At 46.4% G+C, this 14,723-nt stretch overlaps 2 protein-coding genes across 3 annotated transcripts in view; both read left to right on the top strand.

Moving 5' to 3' along the window:
• The window catches only part of GSTZ1 (glutathione S-transferase zeta 1), a 106,949-nt gene that overhangs the window by 70,252 nt on the left and 21,974 nt on the right, over positions 1 to 14,723 (top strand). Inside the window, exon 11 of one of the 2 annotated variants that reach the window (XR_015258736.1) lies at positions 12,809 to 12,827. The exons of the other annotated variant lie outside the window; for it this stretch is intronic. The gene's annotated coding sequence lies outside the window, so the exon portion shown is untranslated. Of the gene's footprint in view, positions 1 to 12,808; positions 12,828 to 14,723 lie in introns of those variants that run through there. 2 annotated transcript variants of the gene reach the window in all.
• AHSA1 (activator of HSP90 ATPase activity 1) lies at positions 190 to 6,479 on the top strand. The gene is made up of 9 exons (XM_086749549.1): positions 190 to 338; positions 662 to 852; positions 1,033 to 1,115; positions 1,793 to 1,910; positions 3,601 to 3,689; positions 4,010 to 4,144; positions 4,934 to 5,035; positions 5,572 to 5,623; positions 6,067 to 6,479. Exons 1-9 carry the CDS (start codon positions 259 to 261, stop codon positions 6,237 to 6,239), a joined length of 1,023 nt encoding a protein of 340 aa, XP_086605675.1. The 5' UTR covers positions 190 to 258; the 3' UTR covers positions 6,240 to 6,479.

The following is a 14,723-nucleotide window of genomic DNA, read 5'->3' as shown; positions in this document are numbered from 1 at the left end:
GCTGGGCTGCCAGGAACCGGAGTCGTGGCGGCTGCGAGGCGTGGCCAGTCTCCGGGGGCTGCCAGCCGGCGGGGGCGGGGCGGGGCAGGAGCGCCCGCTGGAGGCGGCGCGGCCGGAACCAAGAGGCCAGGCCAGGCGCGGGGCGGGGGAAGGGCGCCGGAAGGGACCGTGCCGGTGACGGAAGCCGGGAGGTGGCGCGGCGGCCGGCGGTTCTAGCAGTTTCCACGGGCGGTCGGTGCGGAGGAGGCGGCGGTCCCGATGGCCAAGTGGGGGGAGGGAGACCCGCGCTGGATCGTCGAGCAGCGGGCGGACGCCACCAACGTCAACAACTGGCACTGGTGAGCGGGGCGGCGAGACCCGCGGCGGGGCCCCGTGGCCCTGGGTGGAGGGCGGCGGGGGGGGGGGGCTGCCCTCCATTCGCTACACGCGCGGTGGGGTTGAGGTGGGGGTATGGGCGCCGGTGCCCCGGGGAGGCCCCCGCCTCTGTGTACGTGTGGGAGGGGGTGCCCGCGGAACGCCCGGGTGGGTGCCGTGGGGAAGGGCTCTGCGTGTGTGTTGCAGCGGGGCGGGGAGGGCAGGACCGGGGGAAGGCGAGGGAGTCCCGGCGTGTTCCGCCGGCGTGGCCTGTCCCAGATTCTCACACCGCCCCGTTTTGTCGCAGGACGGAGCGGGATGCTTCCAACTGGTCCACAGAGCGGCTGAAAACTCTCCTCCTGCCGGTCAGGGTGGAGAGTGAGGAAGGGGCTTGTGAGGTGACAGAAGTGAGCAAACTGGATGGAGAGGCCTCCATTAACAACCGCAAAGGGAAACTTATCTTCTTCTATGAGTGGGCTATCAAGCTGGCATGGACTGGTGAGTGATGCTCTCCCCTCCTGTTTCAAGGCCTGATTCAATATAAGGTTAAGGATAAGAATATTTACCTCATTTGGGAAATAATAATAATAAAGTGAAGTATTTTATTATGATACAGGTTTTCTTTTACAATGACCAGAGTAAGAAATGTTGATCTGAACAACATAATTGTAATTGCAGGCATCTCAAAGACAGGAGTGAAATACAAAGGTTATGTGGAGATTCCTAATCTCTCGGACGAAAATGACATCGATGAAGTTGAGGTAAGCACAACTAAAGGATAATGCTGCTGGCTGTGTGGCTGTTGTAACAGGAATTCTCACAGCATTAATATTTCCTTCCATGTTACCTTGTTTTAGAACATTTGTGTAGAACTTTTTTAGTGTTAGAGACTGCTTAAGTTAATAGAATTTTAGAATGGTTTGGATTGGAAGGGACCTTTAAAGATCATTTACTTCCAACGCCCCTGCCCTGGGCAGGGACACCTTCCACTAGATCAGGTTGCTCAGAGCCCCATCCAGCCTGGCTTTGAACACTTCCAGGGATGGGGCGTCCACAGCTTCTCTGGGCAACCTCTTCCAGTGCCTCACCACCCTCACAGTGAATAATTTCTTCCTTCTGTCTAATCTAAATCTACCCTCTTTCAGTTTAAAACTGTTACCATTCATCCTGTCACTACGCTCCCTGATAAAGAGTCTCTCCCCATCTCGTTGTGTCTTTATCAAATTAATTCCTGGCTTTTACACATAAGAGCTCTATAGGACATGAAAGCATTTAGGTACGTGCGTACATTACTGTAGGCAGAGAGAGATGAAGTGAAGGATTAAAACTGCACTGCTGCTTGTGAAAGTTTAGCCAAAGTCTAACTGATGTTGAATTGAATAATAGAAAGACCATGCAAGCATGGCTTTGTTAATCAGCACTTTTCCTTCTTGTTTAGATCCATGTCAGCCTTGCTAAAGATGAGCCTGACACTAACTTGAAGACCCTGATGAAGGAAGAGGGTACAAAAAAAATTAGAGATGCAATGAAAACTTACATCAGCACTCTCAAAACAGGTATGTAACTGAGAGGGAGAAGTGTTATGGGAACCCATATGGGCTAATGCTAAAGGAGGGATGGGGGTAATGAGAGGAGTCAATATGAGTTCTTCACCCTGTCTCAACAGGAAGGTGTCAGAGTAACAACGGTAACTTTTCTGTCTGTTTTGAAAATGGTTAGCATTTGGCAAGAAGCACTTCTGTCTGTAGACACTGTAGCACAGTCCAGAAATATTTGGTTTGGTGATAACCCAATGATAAACAGCAGGTTTGGATTTCTATTTTAAAACTGAGAATGTCCTTCACCCATTGAAGCCTAGCTATAGAGAAAATAAAGCCAGTAAAATGTGTTTGCTACCCCAGTGATACAGAGTCTCAGTCACTGTATATAGCACAATCTGGTCTTTACTTTGCTTACTCCCTTAGAAGGGGATATCTCCTCTCTAGTTTGTTGGTTTTTCTCTTTTGCTACACTAGTAAAGGCATCTAGTGTTATTTGGATTTGTGAGTGACTGACAACTGGAAATGGCTCTGCAGGGTTTTTTGGTGTCACTGAATGAGCTGTCTCAGCATCTGGTTCAGATTTTTTTAGAAGACAAATCTGATTCTAGCAGTTGGAGATAAATCAGTGTACTTTGGTTGAGTTTAGCTTTGCTCTCTAGTACAGGCTGGGAACGCTACAGTTGCTTTTCATATCCATTTACCTGTATTACACTACACATGCTAAATATTCAAGTTTTGCTGAGTACAAACCACCACTGGTTGCTGTGATTTCCAGGATCGCATTTCTGTACCCTTGGGATTTTTTCAGGTGTTTTAGAGTCCAGGGTGGGAGACGCAGTCACCCAGTGGAAGATGAGAATGTTACTCAGGAAGAACTGTATGATCTTGTGGGCTGGAATAAATACGAGTAGGTCAGAACTAAGTATTGTGGGATACAAGATTATATATATTTAAAAAACCACCAAAATTCTGCTATATAATGGAATTTTGCCAATTTGAACAGATGAAGAGGAAGGAGAAAGACCAAACTGTTTTATAATTGGCGAAAGCAGAAATGATAGAGCTGGAGGAAAAGCAAACATGGTGCTGAAAGAGGCTGAAGCTTCTGGTGAAGTTATGAAAGTGCTAGTGCTGCTGGACAGGGCACTGATGAGACCTCCCCTGGGTCTCTGTGTGTAGTCCTGGCATCTAGTGTCAAAAAAGATAAATCAAAGATGGAGTTAGAAGTAACTTTATTCTGTACTGCAAAGATACGAGAAACGGAGAGCCAGTCTGAAAAGAAATGGAAAAGCTTGGTTTGATTTGTCTAGACCAGCAAGATCAAAGTATTTGAGACGTGATTGCTATTTATATTAGAGACTGAGAGAGGGAAAAAGCTGCCGAAGCGTAAGGCTGACATTAATGTGAGAGCGACGTGTGGAAGATAGTGATCAGTATGTCTGGGCTAGGAAGGGGAGGTAAGTTCCCACCTGCTTGTGTAAGCAGGTTCTGATATGACCTTCAATGGAGAGTAGTGAGGACAAGAAAAATTAATTGCTTGTAAAAAGAGGTTTGTTCACATTCTTCTTAAAACTGTTTCAAGTCGTGGGTGCTAGCAAGGGGAGAAACCAGAAAGCCCTTTTCTTTTTATTGTGTATTTCAAAGAACAGTTAAAAGGTTTACTTGATCTTTTGTTAGTTTCATGGGTGCATTCCTGTCTTTCCAGAATTCACCCAGGGCATGATTTTGCCCACAGTGAATGGTGAACATATGGAAACAACACCTCAGGTGGCTCCTAAAGCAGAAGACCGCAAGGTAGGTAAAACTGTGCAGAAGTGCTTTTGGATCTGCCAAGAACGGTACGCAGTACTAGATTCTGGGGCTTACAGGAGCAACCTATGCCATTTATAGTTTTTATATATTCAGGAATTGGCAATCTGTGATGTAGGCCTGACTGTTTTGATTTCCAGCACATATTTCTTAATTCAAGCAGAGCGATAAATCTGCTTTTTACACTCAAATATGGTTGTATCTAATTACATCTTTACCAAAGGCCTTTGTTTTTTCTCTTGGATGTGTGAACCACTTGTTGAGGTTTTTTTTTTGTGAAAAAAGTGTGTGTGTTGTTTTGTTAGGCGGCCGCTAGCAGCAGTACTGCCACATCACAGTCCAAATCCATAGGAGTCAAGATCCCTACGTGTAAGATCAGCTTGAAGGACACCTTCTTAACGTCTCCGGAGGAGCTCTACCGGGTATTCGTTACTCAGGAGGTAATGGCAGGCTTGTTCTGAGAACTGTTCTTCACACATAGGAGGTTGTTCCTAAGAAGGTTTTTAAGGCATTGTGTAGGACACTGGCAATCGAGGAGAATGGAATAAGAAAGCTGGTCTGCAGAACAGTTGCTTAAAGCTCGCGTGTGCATTTTTTCACACAATTGACAAGAGAGGATTAATGTGAGCCAGGAGCCAGTTCCAGACTGCTGTCAGCACCTATCTGTAGGTGTATCTGTTACTGCATGTGGTCAGATCTCTTGGGATTTAAAGTTGTGTGGGTTTTGGTTTTGTTTTGTTTTTTCCTTTTAAGGTTAGGTGATATCAAAGCATACTTCAGAAATAGCTTCCCCTCTCCTGCACGCTATTACATAGCTTAAGAAGAGAGAGCAGCATTGTATTATTATTTAAATATGGTCTTAGTCTTTTGTTCCTCCCTTTTTTTTTTTTTTTTTTTTAAAAAAAAAGGGGGGGGCAAAAATATGACCATTTCTTAGAACAATATTTCATTAAGGAATCAACAGGGTAAATCAAAATGTGGCTTACAGAACACTGCTTAGAATATGAAAGCTAGGGGTTCCTTTCCCTTTGCAGACAAAATGCTGCTGTAGTGCCTATAAGCTTGCTTCTCTGGCCAGGGCAGGGTTTTTGTCTTTTTGTGATGGAGACCTTACACTATTGACTTACCTCCTGTTCCAGAACTTTTGTGGCTGGGTGGGAGGCATTGGGCAACAAGTTTGCAAGCAGATAATGTCGAGTAACGCAGGTTTCCTCCTGAATTCTTTTCAGATGGTCCAAGCTTTCACCCACGCACAAGCTGCCTTGGAGGCTGATAAAGGAGGCAAGTTTCAGTTGCTGGATGGCAGCGTCACAGGAGAGTTTGTTGACCTAGTAAGTGCTAACTAGTGCAGATGTATCTTGCTCAGTGGCAGCCTTCTTATTTTTGAGGTACCAATTCTATAACTGTGCTTCAGTTAGCTAATTGTGGAGTTCTACCTGATGCCCAATAGATATCTGTAATTGCTATGGCTATTGAAGTGTTTCTTACAGTATGGATTAATGTGTGGGACTTCAGTCTGGGGAGAAAATGTGGTTTCCAGTCAAGCATCTGCCCAGTCTTTGTGTGATTTTCCTTATTTATTAGGAATTGGAGGGATGTTAAAGGTAGTAACTGATCCTTTTCCTCTTTAACCCTCCTGCCACTAAAGCCTTCTGGACAAGGGACACTGACGCAGTGTTTGGGGCTGTACTATGGCCTACCTTCCTAGCAGAGTGGTGGAAAGAAAAGGATGCTTAAAATCTCTTTCCCTTTGTGTGTTTTTCTCAAGGAATCTCTAAGGCTTCGGATCAACACAGTTCTAGTTGTTTTCTATTAGACTGCAGGATTTGCAAAAAATTACTACTCAGTCTTTCTCTCTCTTTTCAAGGTCCCTGAGCAGCAACTTGTTATGAAATGGAGATTTAAATCTTGGCCAGCTGGTAAGTAGTCCAAAAATGGACTATGGTATTACAGCCCTTGCCTGTGTTTGAAGAATTCCAGTCCCATTTGCCACACTGCACTCTGGCTTGTGATCAGAGAGCAGACAGTGCTCTGGGAGCTGCATCAGCCTTATCCCAGCTTCATATCCCACACGATCAGGTCAGAATCGTCAGCCACCACTTAAAATAGTGGCCAGAGATCAGGAATGCTGAAGTAGCAGCTTGCTCAGCTGTGGCTGCAACTGCTTCAAACCTCATGAAGAGGGAGCCCTCTCCTCCCTCTGTTTCTGAGGAAGGCCTGCAGTTGTCATAAATGGATCCTCTGGGAAGGATCCTGTGGAGTCTTTTAAGTGGTGGTGTTGTGAGAAGAGGAGCAGAGCAGCTCCTTGGGGCAGCACATGCTATCCTACACGCTGCTGACACATCTGCTTTGGTTCCTCTAGGGCACTTTGCAACAATTACCTTGAACTTCACTGACAAAGGTGGCGAGACAGAGGTGTGCTTGGAAGGCAAGGGTATTCCTGCCAGTGAGGAGGAAAGAACAAAGCAAGGCTGGCAGCGCTACTACTTCGAGGGCATTAAACAGACATTTGGCTATGGCGCCCGCTTGTTTTAATACCGGTTGCTGGAAAGGCTCTGCCTGAAGACTCTGCCACGTGGACTGATAAATTTTTTTCACCTGTTCCTTTCTAATCTTGGCCCTGCTGCTGAGTAAAGTGGGATGACAGGTGATGAGGAGGGCCATTGAGCAGCACCACTTTCAGTCCCTCACTGCTTTATGCATGTCTCGTGCTGCAGGGGATTCTCTTACATGTACATACTTCTATTGCTAAATAAACCTAACTTAAAAAAAACACTGTGGAACTTGTGTCCTCAGATTGGCTTAAGTTCAAAGGGTTGGTTGATAGGCTAAGGGAAGGATCTGTCTGAGAAAAACGCTGATCAATGAGGAGTGCTGATCCCAATGTGATTTACTTCTCACTTCTGGGGGAGTGAAGAGCATGAGCTTGATGCAGTATTTAGTTTGAGCAGCTGCTCATTTTCTCTCTGCTTTTGATCTGCCGCTAGTAAATGTTTCAAACCTTTCCCATTACTGAAGGGATCTAAGATCCTATTCAAGCTATTCATATCCCCTTCTTCACAATCCATTCTTACACTTACACCAGCCTGCTCTACAAGAATGGCGATTGTTTAGTCACCTGATGTCCAAGACAATCAGCAAACCGCTGCTAGGGAAACTCCCACCTACAGAACAGTTTTAGCAAGTTGCTAAAACTTCAGCTGTTGTTTTGACGGGTGAGGAAGGGAAAACCACTTGCTTGTTCTCTCCTGCTAATACAATTAGTTCCCAGAGATGTCTTCTAAAGCAATAAACTCATTTATAGGATGGGGGGAAATGTAGTTTTTGTCAGAACTATCAAGCTGCTAAATCTCGAGGGTGACTGAAGTGCTCAATTTTCCCTTTGAGGGAGGAGCTTCTCTGGCATACTTGGTTTTCTGCAGAGCAGCTCTAGTAAGCTAGAAGTAAGTAATATTACTGGGTGAGAATTACTGTTTTTTGGGGTTTTTTTTGTTTGTTTGTTTGTTTGTTTTTTATTATGGTGTGTTGTAGCCATCCCTTTCAGCAGTGGAGACAGGAAAAAGAAATTTAGTGCCTGTTTAAAGGAACCCAAATGTAAATGAGTTGCCTTTTAAACTATGGAGAGCACTTCTAGCCTTTTCCACTCACTATTCTGAAGTTATTATTCATGGTAAAGCGTGCACAGACACCAAGAGTGCAGCATGAAATGAAGTTCTGTGCTGTGTACTTATCCTGTGCTGACCTGTGACTGCAAAAGAAGCTGTGGGAGGACTGGGCACCTGTAGATACGCTTCTGTGTCCTACAGGTTTGTCTTCCTTAAAGCAGTGTCTGACTGGGAAAGGGGCCATAGCTATTTTGCCAGGATTCTTATGGCTCCTGTATGCTTCTGGTAGGCTGCTGGAGGGTAACACGATGTAAGCACACTGATGTCACTGTGCAGCGTGAGTGTTTGAGTTTCTGTTCGGGAAATCTTGAACAGACACATGGGAAACCTTAAACAGCAGGGGTAGCATGAGTGCTCACAGCCAAGGCAAGAGCTTTGGTAAGAGAAGAGCAAAATTATTTTAAAACTGAAAAAATGAGCTCATTCTAAGCTAACTTGAGACACGCTAGACAGCTGAATCATGGTGTCCTTGCTGTGCTTTGGCAGCCGTGCCAGCAGCCAGCCGTGCTGCAGCAGCAGCAGTGCTCGCCTGCAGCAGGGCTCTGCTGGCACAGCTGAGCAAGGGCAGCAGAAGGCAGGCCCCGCTAATCACCTGCCGCTGGAAGGTTAGGAAGTGGGACAGGAAGGCAGCTGAAGTGGAATTTTAATTGCCTTCCTTTCATCACAAACAGGGTTTACTTTGGGCATCCTGCTGCTACTCTAATAGGACACGCTCTGGCCTCAGCCATCAACCCACATTCATGCGGCTCACAGATGCAGGGCTTTGCTTGGAGGCCTTTTGAGGGCTCTCCTTCCAGCAAAACTGATGGCCCTGAGTTACGCTGCTGTGCCCCAGCTAGCTCCCTGCCCCTTGGCTGGAAATTGCCATGCCCACAGCAGCAGAGCAGGCCATGTAGCCATGTACTCATGCCTTGGCTGCTGTTCACAGCTGAATCTGCTGGACTAACCCACCAGTGAAGGAAAGATTGTGCTAAAAGGCCAGGCTGTGAGCTAGCACTTAGCCTGGGGCGCAGAACATGTCAGGATACACTAACTGTAACGGGACACAGCGGTGGTAATGTCTTAAACCACTCCAGCTGCTTACTTGGCAAAGGTGATCTGAGCCTTAAGTTGCTGCATGTTAGCGAAGGTCTCTGCGCAACATCTGCCTACTCTCAGCTAAGAGACCCACTCCTTCAGCTGCAGCTGACATCGAGTGCAGCTATACAGAGGCTAATGAGAAACCCCAGACCTTTGCTTTACTTGGAAGTGTCAGGAAAGCTGGACCCAGTTTCCAGTCCTTCAGCTTTTTGGAGGAGGGAGGGCTATATAAGATGAGGAAGAAAAGCAAGGTCCAGTATACTCCTGCCCAAAGGCCCTTCAAAAATCTGAACTGACACAGGATAAAAAGGAAAGAATTAAAGAAAACAAAGGTTAAAAATCCCAGAAAACAGAGATAGACGTAAACAGTGATTTTTCACAGTGATGAGGTCAGAGGTGGATGCTCACTGGCTGCGCACTTATGAGAAGATGAGTAAGGAGCAACCATCAAACAACAGAATAATGGGTTCCCAGCCAAAGGGGTCTCTGAACACATATAGTGAAGTCTGGCATTTCTTGCAGTTGGTGATATGATACCACTAAAAGTTTACATGGATTCAGAATAAGAGTGGAAAAATTTGTGGAAGAATAAACCAACCACGGGCTACTAAACAGAACGACCATCACATGTGGCTCAAGAAGCCTCCTGGCCACCAGCTGCTGGCAACAAGGAAAGCACTTCAGGGAAATAGCGACACGTGCTTGTCCTTCTCTTTACTCTTCCTTTGTAGTCACCTGCTGTTGGCTGCAGTCAGAGACTGGATGCTGGTTTAGGTGAACCTGTGTTATGACTCACTTGGTCCTTTCTCCTGTGTTTTGATCATACATGTACGTGAAACTTCTATGGGAAAATCAGGCCACAAATCAAAGGGATTGAAAGCCCCTAGCCTAAGTAACTATTAAGACTGCTTTGAAACAACCCTACTTCAATGGCAAAATAGGAAGAACTTAAATAAAGTATTTTTTTTAAAAAGCCAAAGTGAAAGTAGTTGGATGTTTGCAGCATGACAGGGCCTGACACAGTTTATCCTGGAAGACTGACTTAGGAAAGTGGAGCGATCTTTCAGAATTCAATGAGGAATGGGGCTGGGGAGAGGGAGGAAGGAAGAGCAAGAGCTGAGGGCCAAATGAATTAGATATAAGTTTGTAATATCACTTCATGAAAAAATACTGAAAAATGCAGTCAGTAACCTGTAAATATCCAGCTAATTAGTAAAAAGTAATGACCAGCATGCCTATATCATGACTACATCAAGCACAACTCATATCGAGTCAGCCTGATGCCTTTCTTTCTTTGTCAGAATATCTGGGCTTTATTGAGACGTTAGGCAATGCTTATAATTGTTATAATTATAATTATAATTATAATTATAACACATAGTTATAATAATAATATAGTTGATAACTTAGTAGTCCAAAATAATTTACATCACTACTGGAGCTGTAAAACCCTTAGAAGACAAGGTTAGGATTGAAAACAATCTTGACCAAGTGGAAAAGTAATCCAGGAGGAAAAAAAAAACCAAAAAACGTATACTTGCCCTCACTGAATCACAACGCTTTACACCAAGGCAGAAACCACCAGTAACGTGTACAAGAGGGGAAGCAACAGGCTTGGCAGCATATCTGTAAAAGAAGTTTAAGCTGGGCAAGTTATGGTGAATTTTCAAACATAAATTTAAAACATGGAAGAGAACAAAAACTGCCTGGATGGGCTGGAGTTTGTAGGTCTTGTGAAGAAATCTTTCTGTATAGCATTAAGAAAGCCCCAGATAAGACCCCATAGTTTCAGTTTTGGGCTCCAGACTTCAAGAAAGATGTGAATTACTTGGAGCAAGCCCAGTGGTGGGCAATGGGACCAACTAGAGGTCTACAAGTAGAGCTTCTAAGGAAAGCCTGAAAGAATTGCATTTGTTTAGTACAGAGAAGATGGTGGAGAAGGAGGGAAATAGGGAGCGCAATGATAAAATTCTGAAATATATGAGAGGTAGAAGCAAATGAGGCAATAATATACTCTCTGTGACCACTGCAGATAGGATGCAGTGGGCTTAAAATAAAGCAGGAAGGATTTAGATTGGCTGCTAGGAAAACATTTCTCCCTGTAAGAACAGTAAAGCTGACAGTTACTGTGGCATCTCCATCGCTCAAGAGCTTGAAGCCCAGGAGAGAGTGAGACCTGTCAGTGAGGAATGATTTGCCCATGTCCCCATGATGGGTTTCTCAAGATCCTGTCTAAATCCGTTTTCTGTGATATATCCCTCTCTGTGAAGGCTGTGATGCCTGGCGAGGGGGACTTTCTCCTGGCTCTTTGGAAACCTCACAGCCACCCTGCCCGCTGCTGCTGCTCAGCTCCCACAGCACAGAGAAGCCCAGCTGGGGTTGGGGCAGGGGATGCTGGCTGGTGGATGGGCTCTGCTGCGGCCCCTGGCCCGTGTGTGATGGTCAAGCTGTGCGGGGCTGTGATCCCTACCGCCGGGATCCCATGCAGTGAGAGAAGAATAGCTGACATGCTTGCAAGGACGTGGAACAAAGCAGGGGCCAGGCCCCGCCAGCTGGGCTCCCCTCAGGCATTTCCGAGGGGCAGCTGGTGGCTGCATGGCAGGGAAGGAGGGTGAGACATTCCTTTCCTGACTGCAAACATGTGGGTCCATCCTCTGTGGGGATGGAGGGAGTGAATCCCATCCAGTAGACACATCAGGCAGGGCTACCCTTGTGCGATTTTGGGATCCCTCCGCATGGCGTCAGTGAAAGTGGATCAGAGGATGGGCTCAGCAGGGTGCTGGGGACCCGCTGTGGGTGATTCTCCGCACTCAGGTTGAAGGTAAAGCCCAGCAGACCAGTTCTTGCCACAAGCTCCTGTTCGCCCAGTATTCACACTGCGGTCACCAAGGCTACTGCTGAAAAACTGCAGCTAGTGTGTGGGGTTTGTTTTTTTTTTTTTTTTGTTTGTTTGTTTTTTTAACTCTCCCACAGAGAAATTGGTGGCTGCATGCCATGCTGTGCCACCAGCACACCCAGCCTGGAAGGCTGATGTGGCCACACAGTGGGGTGGGTTCCTTTACAGACCAGGAACAGGGGTGCCTGGAAGGCTGTGGGGTTTTTTTCCTCTCCAGAGCTTCAGTTTTAAATCAAGGTCCTCAAACCATCACAACCACACTTTGCTCTTTCCTAGGCTAAGGCCAGGCCTTGCAGTTCAGGTCTGCTCCACAGGCTTTGGCCAAACTCTGTCTTCTCGTCCCAAAGCTGCTCCTTCTGAGCCTAGCTGGGCTTTTTGTGTGCTTTCCAAGAAGCAGATTCTTGGAGCAGGAGCCCTGGAAAAAGGCAGACCGCTAATGGGATCTCTGTTGCTGTAAATATGTTTCTATGAAATCTCACGTTCATCCTGGAGAGATGGGCTGCACTCACCCTGCTGGACCCCAGGCAGCTGACTGCACACCCATGCCTTCAACGTGTCATTCACAGTGAAAAGCTCTTTGCACAGCTTGCTCCTGACTCCTCTGGGGCCAAAAGGGGAGGTCAGTAGGGACAAGCACATGCTGGCCATTGTGCCTAGCAAAATCTGGGCACGGCTCCTTCTGTGTACAAACTCACTCAGCTGCAAGTCAGATACCAGGGAACTGGTACAGCTGAGCCACGCGAAGCTCCAGTCCAGGCTGGAAAACCGAGACAACTGAACTGGTCAAGAAGTCTTGTGTTCAAAGCAGCGGGCAGAGGTGCAGCTCGAGACTCTGCCACAGACTCAGTCTGTGGTTTCAGGTCACATCTCCAGGTCTTGAGCACCTGCAGAATTAAGGCAGCAATGCTTCCTGCTTCCATCCTCTGGCTGTGGGATTTCGGAGCAGGGCTCAGCATCCAGCAGAGCAAGGACCTTGTTGCACAGGCTAAAGGCATGTTATACACACAGCAGTAACTGCTGACTGCCCTGCCAGGAAAACAGTGATTTTCTCTGCGCTGCTTTTCCTGCAGACCGGAGCTCAGCCTGCTCCCCCTGGCTTGGGCTCCATGCAACAATGTTTTTGAGGTTTCAGAAGACCAGCGGGAAGCTCAGAGCATCCTTGACTGAGAGGAGTCATCTGCTCCCCCCAGGCAGGGGTCAGCAATGGCGCCAGGCAGCTGCGGAGCAGAGCCCTGCGCTGGAGCAGCAGATAACCCTTGACAGATGTGCAGCCAGCACAAAGCAAAAGGAGCAAGAGAGAAGGAGGGAAAACAGCTGGAAAGAGCAAGAGCTTGGAAGTGGTCATGATTTGCACAGCAAATTAATGGCAACAGACAGTTGTGATCCCTGGAAAGCTTTGCAAATCCCCCTGCTATCATTAGCTGTTGGCTCTGGAGGTTTACAGCTGGGATGATGCTGGTTTGGTTTTTTTGGTTTTTATTCGGGTTTTTTTCACCCACTCCCATGCTCAACACCTGCTTAAAGCAGCGTACTGGTGTGAGGTCGGCCGGTACCCAGCTCTGGCCAGGCTGAGCATGGAATAAAACCTGGGGTCAGGGCTGAGGCACAGGCAGTGCTTCTCAGCACTGACCCTGATGGTCGTCTTGTAGGAGGCTTCCTTCCCAGTGAGCAGAACTTCACATATCCCATGGCTGTGGTGGTGGGCGCTGGATAGTCTCTGTTAGCCGTGATTCTTGCAGCCAGACACCACCAAATGAAAATGCTAAGGGAAGGAACCAAACCCACCAGGGTCTCTGCAGTACAGCTGGGGCTGGGGACCCAAGATACGTAGCTTTCAACATGGTGCCGTCCCTCTCAACCAAAAAAAACCAGTAACATCCGCTTTAGTCCCAACTGAACAACATCAGCAACACGTATATATATATATATAAAGTGCTTTATTGCAGCATAAGAATAAAGAATTATTCTCTATGAAATTTTGTAAGAATAAAAGCCATTTTATATATATTATATATAAAAAACACAATAAACTTAAGGAATGGAAGCTTAGAGATTCATCACTTAAATAGCAGTGGGCTGGACAAAATCTTCAATGGGATATAAAAATAAACGCTTGCTTAATGTCTACTTTTCTCATGGTGCCTTGCAAAGCCTCCCAGTCTGTAAGGTGCTTATGTGAGTAACAACACTGTTTCTTGTTTCTCATGCTCCACTTCAGGCCTGTATCATCCAAATCATAGAGGCAGTGAGGCAGGACAGCACTCGGCTTTCAACCAGCTTTTAGGTGGGGGGACTCAATGCAAGAAATTTTTCTACTTGCCCATGGACGGCAACGCCATTTATTACAGAGATTACAGTTTCTTTTTGGGGGGTCAGATTGGTTGACATACCCAGTATAAAGAGGAGGAGAGTGCAAATCATAGGTAACAGTCCTTATAAGAGCACTTCCTCAGAGAGCAGCCAGTTTAACAAACAAATTGGCTGAGCTACTGAAAATTTCCTTCAAGAAAGGCCATTTGCAGAGGTCCTGCTTCCATGTGAGTCCAGTTCCGGACACTAGGCACATTTAACAGGAGGCTGTTCTAAGTCTGTGCACTGATAGTAAATAAGCTCCTCTGAGAGCCTGCTGATGTTAATGATGACATATAATACGGGAGAGGAAATAAGAAGATCCTCTGCTGAATGACAGAAGGTAACAAATTCATCCTTCCGTGGCCTCGGCTGCTCAGTTTGTCTGCTTCCCATGCAATCACCTCCATGTCTGTTGCTGACCCTCCCTGCACACATCCCAGGCTCCCAGAACCAAGCCATCAGGTCACTGTCACCTGCTCTTGACCACCTCTTTAAGATCTACCTCTTTACCAGAAACTAGTAAGCAAATGACCATTTTGGCTAGAGAATAACTAAAACTTGAAAATTTACCAGGGTCTGGGTCTCCATCCATGATTATCTGGTTCTTGTCTTCCTTCTCACTCTTTACATAACACTGGTCATTTCAGACTGCACGCCTGTTCCGAAACGGATGGTGTCTGCCTATGTTTTGATAGCATCCATAACTGGAGTCTGGGGATATGAGTGTGGAATAATAGTTAAATAAGAATAATTCAGTGATAACTTTGTTAATACTTTTGTTTTACCAACAATGAAGTCTGAGGTACTGATGGCCAAGGATGCAATATTCTATCAGTAACCAAGGCAAAAGGATCAACATACACTCAACATATATGAGACACTCCCAGAAAGACTCCCCAAAGATCTATCAGACCGTGGATATTCACTGTCCCTGGAGAAAGCTCCTGCAACAACAGACCTAGCACAGGACAGTCAACCAATGACTTCTGCACCCAGACAGATTTTTTTTTTGTCCAACAGCATCCT

This window comes from Chlamydotis macqueenii, chromosome 5, assembly GCF_036417535.1.
Source record: "Chlamydotis macqueenii isolate bChlMac1 chromosome 5, bChlMac1.mat, whole genome shotgun sequence".
In the NCBI taxonomy this organism is placed as follows: Eukaryota; Metazoa; Chordata; class Aves; order Otidiformes; family Otididae; genus Chlamydotis; species Chlamydotis macqueenii.
The sequence above is the reverse complement of the archived record's forward strand: the minus strand, read 5'-3'. Positions and strand labels throughout refer to the sequence as shown.

Excerpts from the sequence above, each read along its gene's own strand:
- AHSA1 (XM_086749549.1), top strand. The coding sequence starts at position 259 with ATGGCCAAGTGGGGGGAGGGAGACCCGCGCTGGATCGTCGAGCAGCGG. Across the intron at positions 1,911-3,600 it reads CATCAGCACTCTCAAAACAG|AATTCACCCAGGGCATGATT; the intron begins GTATGTAACTGA and ends CTGTCTTTCCAG. Across the intron at positions 4,145-4,933 it reads GGGTATTCGTTACTCAGGAG|ATGGTCCAAGCTTTCACCCA; the intron begins GTAATGGCAGGC and ends AATTCTTTTCAG.